General features: G+C 52.6%; 1 protein-coding gene across 1 annotated transcript; it reads left to right on the forward strand.

Annotated features, from left to right (window-relative positions):
- The first annotated feature begins 9,837 nt into the window (after positions 1-9,837).
- On the forward strand, positions 9,838-11,292 carry LOC112968581 (C-C motif chemokine 4 homolog). The gene is made up of 3 exons (XM_026071013.1): positions 9,838-10,019; positions 10,298-10,412; positions 10,952-11,292. The coding sequence occupies exons 1-3, from the start codon at positions 9,947-9,949 to the stop codon at positions 11,061-11,063; spliced, it is 300 nt and encodes a 99-aa protein (XP_025926798.1). The 5' UTR covers positions 9,838-9,946; the 3' UTR covers positions 11,064-11,292.

Below are 11,292 nucleotides of genomic sequence, written 5' to 3' on the forward strand. Positions count from 1 at the left end.
CAGGCAGGAGGTGCTGGACACCCACAGGAGAAGGCCATCTCCTGACGAGCACTGCAGCCCCACCACCTGCCCCCACACAGTCCAGCGCCCCCTGGGTCAGGCCGGCCCCGCCCACTTCAAACAGCTCCGCCCACCAGCCCCACCCAATCGAGGCAGGCCCGCCCACCTGGACCAGCTCCAACCACTGGGGCCCGCCCATCTGCGCAAGCCCCGCCCACCCGGGGGCCTCACCTCCCTGGGTCAGCATCGCCCCGCAGAGGGAGTCCCGCCCGCCACCGCCCTGCGCGGTACCTGGGCGCGCTCGAAGCTCTCGCGCTCCGCCTCCAGGCCGCCGCCGCCGCCCGCCCGCCGGCTTAGCACCTTGGGCAGCGGGTTGGACACCTGCTTCATGGAGCTGCTCACGCGGTCCATAGCCCCACCGCGCCCGCTGCCCGCTCCGGCTCCGCCGTGCCGCGCCCTCGCAACCGCTCCGCTCGGCGCCGCTGCTGGCCGGACTCCGCGCCATTGGCCCGCCCACCTGCCACTCACGCGCGGGGCACGCCCCACCCGCACCACCTCCTCCCATGCGGCTCCGCCCTCCGCTCCGCCCCCCGCTATCATTGGCCGCTCCCAATGCCACTCGGCTAGAGCTCCCGGGAGGACCGGCCCGAGCTCGCGCAGGCTGCCGGCTCACGGGATCGCCGGAAAGCTCACTGGTTCGAGCGGATGCCACTCAACACCATCTCCCGCCCCTCCGCGTGAGTCGCGCCCTCCATCCCGCATCTTGACACCTCCCAGTTTAGAGTGCCCACTTCAGGCCCCGCCCCTCCCCGCCTTCCCCGCTCTGATTGGGCACCGCGCCTGCCGCTCACACCTCGCTGCCACTCCCGGGGCTTCGCCCGTGCGCTGGCGCGCGTGGCGCCCTCTGGCGGGGTCGGGCGGTGCCGCCACTGCGGGCCCAGGGGACCGCGAGGGGCTTGGCGGGGGCCTGGGCAGCCCTTGACTGGGGGAGGCTCCCCGGGCGCGGGGGGGCCAGGGCTGAAGGGCTCCGAGCTGCGGCGGGAGCTGGCATGCTGCTGGGGGGCCGGGAAGGCCTGGTGGGACCGCTGCGGGCAAGCAGCTGGCAGCCCCAGCAGCAGCCGGCCTGCTGCGCTCCAGCCCTGCCCCAGGCTCTGCCCTGACACCAGGCAGCACAGTTCCCTCACACATCCTTGGCCAGGCCTGCCCTGGCAGGGGACAGTGTGCTCTCCCTGTCACAAAGTATAAACTGACCATGTAAGCGCAGGGAGGCATGCAGCGCTGCCTGCACCGAGCCACCATTCCAGCTCCTCCAGGGAGGGGTGGTTTACAGGGAGCCCAAGGAGTGCATGTCTGCAGGGCAACATCTTCCACCCCCTCATGTTACCTGTGCTGGGGTGAACTGCACTCCCTGTCTCCTGCTGAGTAGCATTTGTCAGACTTTGCTTAAGATCTAGGTTGGATTCATGGCTTCAAAGTCCTGCTTGGGACCAGGGAGGAAATGGTGGGGGAAGCATGCCTGGGGTGGTCCTCTTGCAGGTCAGCCTTTGCCTTTGCAGGTCAGTGTCAGCGTGGACAGGGAGACCAGCAGCATGCAGGAAAGCTGCATGGGTCTTTGTCAAGGGGAGATAGGTGCTGTTTTTTTCATCCAAGCTGTGGGCAGGGAGCTCTGGAGAGGTGTGCACTTGGGAAGGAGGCAGCCGTGGGCACAGTTGACTGAGCAGAACAAGGAGAATAGACAGGTCATTTCTCTGGTAGCAGTGGCAGATGGGCAAAAGATTGTTGCTCTAGTCCAAAAAACAAGGAAAGATAAAAAGGAGAAGTTTTTTACTTCTCCTGAACAGTTGAGAGATTGATGACTGAAATGCTCTTTAGGATAACATGATCCAGGTTCTTCTCTCTGGTCCATTCACTCAGCTGAGACTTGTATTGTGGCCTGATCTTTGCCTTCTCTCAGCCCAGCAAATTGCTAGATTACCTGACTATGGCCAGCTCTTCTGATTTTGACCAGGAATCCCCTTCCACAACAGAGAAGCCTTTCCCACTAGGACCTTTGTCAGAACTTGCACATATCTGCAAAATCTCTTAATTCTGACAAATCAGCATTTTTGCAAAGACACTGAAAACCCTCTCAGGCTGCTCCTTGGTTAATCCCTGATGATGGCAAAGGGCAACAAAGGGGGCTGTGCTGGGGCTGTGCCAGCTGGGTTCCTGGAATATTAAAGCAGGTCATACAAAATCAGCATCTTTGTGTGGGGAGTAGCTGTGCAAAACCATCCTGTCCACCACCGCCAAAAGTGACTGGGATACTCTGACAACAATATTTGGGATGTGAAGTGTCATGAGCTCTTGTGTAAGCAGTTCTTCCCTGCATGATTCACTTCTGTGCCTTTTTTTCAGCTGAAACACTTGCCAAATAAGCACCCTTCTGTAGCTGGCCAGTGGGACCTGTGAACGGGCTTTTTGTATGATATATCTGACACTGGTTTGTGCTCCTGCCTTGGCTATCAAATTACCAGCAGATGGGAAATGGCCTATACTGTGCAGCAAGGCCATCTCCTCCCACACCAGCTTGTCTCGACTCTCTGTCTGCCTTTTCTCTAATGTACTTTCTGGAAACCTACCTCCTTCCTTGGGGCTGGTCCCAGAGGAGGTTTAATGAGTTTAATTTAGTCGCTGTTGCAGCAAGGTGATTAATAATTGAAGAAATGAAGTCATTGCCAAATAGAGATGAAGTAAAGAAAGAACAGAGGAGGGCACTTGACAAAGGAACGCAAAGTCCTTCCAATATATTTGTTTCCCACCCCTCAGCATGCCTAAAAGAATCCAGCTCTAGCATGACCCCTCCGGCATGCAAGCCTGGATCCTGGAGAGCTGGGTTCTAATTGACCCTCAGGTGAGAACCCATGAGGCTGTGACCTGGCTTAGCTGCTCCCTCTTACTGAGGAGCAGAGTCACATCCATCCTCACCTGAGCCTGTGCAGGGCAGAGGAAGGTGACTGGATGTGTGCTCCAACATGCTGCTCCTACTGGCTGCTCCTGTCTTCTCCAAGGCAGGGGCTGCTACGGGATGGAGCTGGGATCCAGCCCATGACAGTCGGACCACCCCAGGCTGGCTCAATCAACCCAGTGGCTCTGCTGGATTGTGCTTTTGGGCTTTGGTCCAAGCTCATCTCTGCAGGGATTTGGTGGGCTCCTTTCTGGTGGGGAGTAGGTGCAGACTGTGAGATGCTCTGGGAGAGCACAGGGCACAGGGCTGTTCCTGAGTGGGGTCTGTTCCTCTGCGTCAAGTGATTTGGGGAGATGGAAAGGAATAGGACAGGAGGTCTTGATGGGTGGCTTGGGCTGTGGGGCATGGTGACCCTCCTTTCTTTCAGTAGCTACCTGAGATATCTGCACCTGAGTGTCTTCCAGAGGACAAAGACCCTGGGGCTGGTGTCTGCTGGGGCATGGAAAGGACTGTGGGTCCCCTCTCTTCTTGCCTCTAGGGCAGCCTAGTGCTCAGCAGCACATGATACCCAGCAAGTGCTGGCTCAGGCTGGGGAAATGGGACCAGAGCTGGCCCTTTCCCCAGCTGCAGGGCTCCTTAGAGCAACCGTTCCTCGCTGCTCACAGACACCAAGGCTCCTGCCCATAACAGCCCTAATGGGGGGCTGCTCCCTTTCCCCTGGGACATTGCTTCTCATCTTGATCCCAACCAAAGTTGACCCAAAGGATCCATAACCAAAGGGGAGTATGAATCGGCAGGAGCAGGGCCAGAAGGGACTGCTGAGGCCTGCTGGTCTTGACAGGCTCTGTTCCCAAGAAGTGGGAGCTAGAGAATCCCTTTTTAACCTTCCCTCTCCAAACAGAGCTGGGAGAGTCCCAGGGTGCTGTTGTGACACTCCTCACTCTCTCATGGCCTGGAGAAGACTCAGGGAGAGCACAGATCCCCCTTGTTTCAGCAAGAAAAAAGAGGCACAGAGAGAGCCACAGTCCTTCCTCTGTTATCCGTCTGGCTGTGCCAGAGCAGACAGGCACAGAGCTCTGTGCAAAGATTCTTCTCTCTTTTCCCCCTGGACATGAACTCCCAAACCCTGCCTCCAAGCTTCAGTCTCCATCTTAGACACCCCAAGACACAATGTTCTGAGCCCACCAGGGTAGGCGAGCCATCCCTGGAGGGCACATCTCCTGGAAAGCCACACTGGGGGAGGTCAGTGGCCATTTGCCAAGCCTTCCCCAAATACAATCAAACAACCACAGATATAACTGTGACCTGCTGACAGGGCTATTTGCTGACACCCAGACACAAAAGTGTCTGATGAACCAAAATGCCCACATGAAGCAGGGGCAGGACAGGGTCTCAGGTGAAGGATGGTGGCCCAGGCCCAGTGTGAGGATTCATGGGAGAGCAGAGCACACGTTGTATCACCTGGGGCAATGTAGTGCACCAGGAGGAGCCTGCACATGCATGGGTTTTGATCTTTTGATCCCATTTTTCTAATGCTTTGGGCAAAACAGCTGCTGCTGCCGAATCCTTGCCTGCTAGTGCTGGTCAAAGAACCTTTGCAAAAATCAGCCCTACCTGGCCTGCTGTGTGGGATGGTGAGCAGCAAAAGGAAGGGCCAGTCCTTGTGCAGGAATGCCAGATCCCACCTGGGAGAGCAGCTGAGGCAAGGTGGCCACTTGAAAGGGGGCAGGAAGATGGTCTTGGAAAGGACCATTTATCTACAGAGCATGAGGGTTCCATGTGGCCCTATCTGCTCTGTCCTGAGTGATATTGCTCAGATATTTCAAGGAGGCCTTTGTGGGATGAAAATCCAAAACATCATCAGGTGCTTTCTCTGCAGTAAAGTCTCAGCATCTGTCTCTGTTTGTCAAGAAGAAAGCTCAGCATGGTTATCAGTTGGGCCCAGGGGAGAGCACCTAACAAAACTGGGAGCTTAGGCTATGACGCTGCTGGGGTGGCTGCCTGGGTCAGAAACTTGCTCTGGAGCAGAGCCTGGTAGTGGGAAGTGTTTGCCATCTGCTGGAGAGCTCCACCACTACACAGGCAGCAGGTCCATCAGGAACATAGCACGGAGCTGAATACACAACAGTGAGGGTCACCACTTCACACATGCTGCTTGTGCAAGGAGGAGGGGGGAAAGACTGACCGCTCCCAAGGTGGGACATGGCAAGCTTGATTTGCTTCTGTGTTATGAGACAGCCTTCAACTGCCAGTATGTGATCACTGAGAAAAGGTGTTCTGTGTTTGAGTCAGGGTGTGCAGTGTTGGCAGTAAGACCCCTGTGCTTGTTGCAGAAGACCAGGAGTAGTTAACAAGGTGGGGGCTAGAAGAAGGCCTGGATTGTACATCTGGAGACTCAGAGTCTACCTCTGTCTTCCTTTATGGTACAGAGATAATCCAGCTTTCTCCAGTGCTCATGTAGAGTGTTCTCTGTATTTTCTGGATGCCTGAAATCCTACAGTCTGATCTGCAGGAGTCACAAGTACCTCCAGCTGCAGTGAAGGCAATGGCAGGGAGACTTTGCAAATACAAAGTGTCATGTAGTGCTAGGGAAATACCAGGTCCCGGGTGTCTCAAAGCTGGCACCCAAAATGAGCAAACAGTTTTTCTCTTTGTTTCCCTGAACCTTAGCTGCCATAGGTAAAACAGCCACACACTGCTATAGGTGCTGGACAGACCCTGCTTAGCTCCAAGCAGGTTGGTGCTCACTGCTGAGGGCATCTTCAGGGAGTCCAGAATACATACGCATGGCTGTAACTTCACAAAGGCAGCCAGTGTCTGTCCTTGAAAGTATTGCCAAATTTCTGTGAGAGCCACCTCCTGCCACAGCAGCCAGCCACCTCCCACTCTTCAGTCTCTTGGTCCAAAACTGAGGCTTTTCTAGGAGCCCCAGAATTTATCTTGGGTAATAGCACAAACTGCAACAATATATTTCTCCCTTGATGTGTGCTTAGAAACTACTGGTGTCTTTCTGCTGATACTTACCAACATTTTTCATCTGGAGGTGTACCTTGGTGTATATACTTCAACCCAAGCATTTCAGTGCAATTTCCCAAACTCAGCTACAGACCTTTCAGTCCTGTGAAACAGACTGCTCTGGGGAGTCAAACATGAACAGCCTCAGAGGATGCAGACCAAGGGTCTGTCTAGCCTAGTATTAAAGTCTCCAGGTGTGGCCACAAGCAGATCCCTTGAAGGGAAAGGCAAGTATTTGTGTTGCCTCCCTTGAGTGCGCTCCTCGGCTCCAACTATTCTCAGTTTATGAGTCTCTCCAGCTATTCTCAGCTTACGAGTTTTCCTGAGCTTATTGCTTTAAAATCCATGTCCAGTCTCAGACAAATGGAGAGTTCCTCGTGATCACCATGGCCCTCGGTGAGGAGTTCCCCAGGTCTACTACTCCTTGTATGAAGAGTCACTTTCTTCTGTTCATTCTGAACCTGGCTCCTGGCTCCTGCCAGCTTCATTTGGTGGTCCCTAGTTCTTGTACTAGCAGAGACAGTGAATAGTCGATGTTTGTCTCTCCAGGCCACTCATAATTTTGCAGACTTTGATCATATCCCCCCAGCAAGGTTCCCTTTCCCACACTGGTAAGTCTCTATCCCTCTTGAAAATACCTCTCCTGATAAATCTGAGATCTTGCTTGTCTTTCTTGAAGCTGCGCCACCCTCTGATCACTCACTACTGCCAGTCATTCTTTTTCTGTTTCCACCTGATTTGTTCCCAATTTAAACCACAGTTTTCCATTTTAGTGATCTTGCAGCTCCGAGGGGCATTGCTTCTTTTCCTGTGATAATGTGACCCCAGATGTGACTTCAAAACTGACAATAGGTGTAGTGGAGCAGGCTGCCTTCAGGGTAAGAAGAGACTTCCCCCTGTATCCAAAATCTGTTCTGATAATGTGTCCAAAGAGACGATGTGTGGTTTCTATCGAAGCTGAAACACACCATAAGGCAGAGGTTTTACAGATTCCATAAATAGCTACAATTTAGGATGTATGATATGGAGGAGGCTTTAGAAATCAAAATATTTAGAGATTTACATTATTTGGCTTGGCAAGAAGGAGCAGCCAAAACTGAAATACAAAATCTCCCTTCAAGGAAGGAATGAAGTTGATGAATAGTGAAACAAGGGAATAACAGAGATGTCAAAACCACCAAGAATTACTTTTGCAATGAGCAGAAGTGGGAAACATAGCCAATATATCTGAAGGGAGAGAGAATTCATTGAAAATCTCTAGGCACATATATATTCCTGATTGAAAATGTTGATTTTTAAAATGAATCTTGACATTTCTATCAAAACTGTGTTTGAACATTGCAAGAACATTCAGAACATTCAGCTAAAAGCAGTTCCAAGCTAGGCTGTGCTGGTACTTTAGCTGCATCAGCAAGGACATCTCCAGCTCATTCCCCAGCCTGTTCTCCTCCTCTCAGTTTTATTTTAGTCCCTGTGTGGAGATGTGTAACAGAATTGTTAAGATCAGTCTGAATGGAGAATGAGTGCGTATGTTTGGGTGTGAAAGCATTGAAAAAATGGCAGAAGTAGGGCTACGAGAGTGGCAGGTGTTGGTGGCACCTCAGTTAGCAAGCTGTCAAGATCTTGGCACATCACAGTTATCTTGCCTCATCTGTCCATGTGGTTCCCCGGTCTGCTGCTTGGTCACACCTGTCTCCATGGACATTTCCAGCACCCCCAGAATTAATCTGCTGTCTGTTGTCTCAGGCAGTGGCATTGGTCTTGGTCTGTTATCTTGGTCATGTCAAATGTTGCGTCTGTTGTCTCAGGTAGCTGTGTCCATCAGTCATGTGTGGCAGGGCCCATGGGGAGACGGGATACAAGGGGTATTCCTGAGGCCCAGGCAGCTCCCACTCATGTGCCCTGCTCCCTGCCTGGGAGACCTGTTTTGCCCCTGCCTTCCACAGCATCCCTGTGCAGCAACCTCTGAAAAAGGGTGTTGGTAGCTCCTGGTGGTGGGGGAAGCATGGGAACAGGGTGAGGGAAGTCATTCATGGCTAGGCTGGAGGTGCAGAATGACTGAACTGAGCCATTCAGCTGGGATGGAGGGGAGCTGCCAGACATCCTGGGAGTGAAGCACAGGTGGACACATGTGTTGCAGGAGATGCTTGCGTTGGAGGCAGTGAGGGTGCAGCAGTACCGTGGGTTTGGGGGTGTGGGTGGTTTGGGGGTGTGGTTCAGCACATGCCTTCCTTCCAGGCCAGCCCTGCTGCTGTCGGTGCTGACGGCCCATGCTGGGATGCTGCCGTGACCTGCCTGGCTCCCTTCCTAGCAGTTCCTGGGGACAGCCAAGCTCCAGAAGCTCCTTGTTAGATTAAGCTACGTACTGTGGGTAAGATGATGGCCGTTGATGGTATGGTGCCAACCGTAGTCTGCTCAAGGCATCGACCAGCAGCAGGCTGACATCTCCCTAACCCCACTCTGTGCAGTGTGGGGTGAGCAGATCCAGCCCAGGAGCTGGGACCCAATGTGCCTGGAGAAGGGAGACTTCCTCCTAGCATCTAAATGGGCTCCAGTCAGAGACTCATGAGCACAGGACAAGGGAGGTTATAGAGCAAACAGGATCCCAGCTGAATCCTGAGGTCCTAGGCTATTCAGAGCAGGGTACCACAAGTCTCTCTCTGCCATACATGGGTAAGATCTCCAGCCTGGGCTCAGACTGTACCAGCACAGGGCTCTTGCCTGGCCTAATCCCTAGACGTGATCTGAGATGGCAACAATCCCATCAATGGGGAAACAGAGATGCAGAGCAAATACCTGTCCCTCTAATGCTCTCTTGTGATTGGCAGTGCTTTACCTTTCCCTTCCTCCATTCTCCTGAGGTTTCATCCACAAACCTTTGCCTGGAAGTAGGCAAAGCCCTTCTGTGTAGATGTAACATTTCCAACAGGAATTTCTCTGCCAGCGCAGCGACACCATTGCTCTCCCAAACAGTATGAGCTAAGCCAACATGCTGGGACAATGACAGGGCAAAGTCAAGGGGGTGTTGATTCTACATTGCTAGAACCAAATAGTCAGGCAGGCCAAACTTTACAGTACCAGTGTGGTTATGAGCTTCTAAAACTCTTAGTAAATGCTAACGGCTGAGCCTCATGTCCATTGTTAACACTGCTATTTCAGCTGGCACTTGCATTTGGGAAACTGCAATGCAGCAACAGAACAGATCTCCCAAAGACTCACTGCAAGTGACGGGCAAAGAAAGGAGAGGAGCCCAGACCTAGGCAGGCACTGTGCTCTGCCCACTGCTCTGCATGTGTATATACTGATGGCATTTTGGGATCCCTTGGAGAAAGCCCTCTTCTCTCTGGGGCAGTGCTGCAATTGGGGCAGTGCATGGCTGCGGGGTGCTTTGCTGACCCACTACAGCGGGCAGCCAGGGAGGGCTGCTTGGTTCATGGACTGTCCCTGGTGCAGCTGTGGTGAAGGAAGTGGATTGCCCCCATTTTTTCTGTGATGCAGAAGGCATTCTAGGAAATAATTGTGTGTGGCAGACATGCTCATTCTCCATTCATGGCCATCATGTGACTTCTAGGCAAAAGGTCCAGCTATTAATATCCTGAAACATTGCTTTCAACTTTTCTGTGGAGCCCTTTTGGTCATAGGAAAGGAAAAAGCCATGGGTCATGTCCTGTTCTCTTTATCATTTCATAGTATTTTATCATTATCTAGTACTTGCAGCATCAGGGCATTATTGCATATTGAGGTTCTGGGCACTTCCCTCTGCCACTTACTGTGTAAGGCTTGCACCCTTGACACAGCACTTTTTCCATTGTGTCATTCTTGTCTTTTAGAAACATTTCCGGCATGTTTTCAGCTTTTTCTGCTGTCTCCCTCTATAAAAAAAAGGCAGAACCCAGAAATCCAGTGTGAGGCACAGCAAGGGGCCCTTTGCAGCAGTCCCTGCTCTAGACCAACTCCTACAGTTTACCTCCACCCAGCAGGAGTATGAAGTCCTTCACAGCTGCCCTTGCTGTTCTTTCTGTGGCTGCCTTCTGCTACCAGGTCTCATCTTCACCGGGTGAGTCCAAGCTCTCCTCTTGGAGGGGCTCTCTTCTCTTTCTCGCTGCCCTGTAAGGTCTAGTAATGCTTGGCACCTCTTCCTTCTGAGCGTCTGCCGCAGCAAAGAAGAGGCATGTCTTGCCACTCTGGCTTCCTGGGGGAAGGATGACTGTGGTGGGAGACTGTAGTGGGAGCAGCGTCTCCTCCAGCAGGACCCATCTGGTCCTGTGACCCTGCTTCTCCCTGGTGGCACTTCCCCCAGTCTGGTTATATCGGAAAATGTCTCTTCTCTTCCAGCTGCTGTCAACTTTTCTGGTCCCTGTTGCACCCAATACAGCACCAAAGCAATTCCCCTGAACCGCGTGATAATGTACGAGCGCACAGGCAGCCACTGCTTCCAGCCAGCCGTGATGTAAGTAGATCTCCTGCTCAAATCCTGGGTGCCCCTGCCCTGCAGTAGTGTGGCAGCCCCAGGGAACCCTGCAGCATACCCCATCCTGCCAACAGATATTGGTGTGTTAGGCTCACCCTTGTTAAGAGAATGGTCTGGAAACATCTCAGAGGAAAGTTGCACGTCTCAGAAAGCCAGTTGGTGGTCCTCCCTATTAGATTTGGGCCAAAAGATTTTCTGCTGGTCATCCCTCCCAGACAGTGGGTCACAGGCAGGATGGTGTCCCAGCTGGAGAAGTCATGTTGGGGATGAAGATGGCTCTCTCCCCCAAGTGCCAGAGAGAACAGGAGGCTGGTAATGACATTCAGCCAGTCCCCCTGTATTTCCCTGGGGCTGTTCTGCAGCTGTAGAGGTGTCTGGTTCAGTGGGATTCACTGGCAGCAAGGAGCATGCAGGTGCTCAGCACTGCGGTTTGCTGTAAACTTCCCACCCACAATGGTCATCCTTTGAGAATGGGCTCCTCTTCTCTCCTGCTCCTTTAATGGGATTTTCTTCTGCAGATTTACCACAGTCAAAGGTTCAATGCTTTGTGGCAACCCAGAAGATAAATGGGTCCAGGATATCATGAATCACCAAAAGGACGAGGCAGGCAGTGGAAGGACAACACTGTAGTCACTGCAAACATCACCTCCACCAGAGAACCTTCTATCATGAGCTCCTCCTAAATATGTCCATGTTTTCTTATTGCCTGTGAATTTTGATAGACTGCCAATGTGTAGCTCTCTATTTAAAGTGTGTGCAAAGGCATTTTAATTTATTTGTCATTTTCAGTCAGACTTTTAATTCTAATTTGTACTGATTGCGTTTAAGTTAATTTTGTGTAATAAAAAAGATCAAAATA

The sequence above is a fragment of the Apteryx rowi genome, unplaced genomic scaffold (assembly GCF_003343035.1).
Source record: "Apteryx rowi isolate R43461 unplaced genomic scaffold, aptRow1 scaffold_1071, whole genome shotgun sequence".
Classification (NCBI taxonomy): domain Eukaryota; kingdom Metazoa; phylum Chordata; class Aves; order Apterygiformes; family Apterygidae; genus Apteryx; species Apteryx rowi.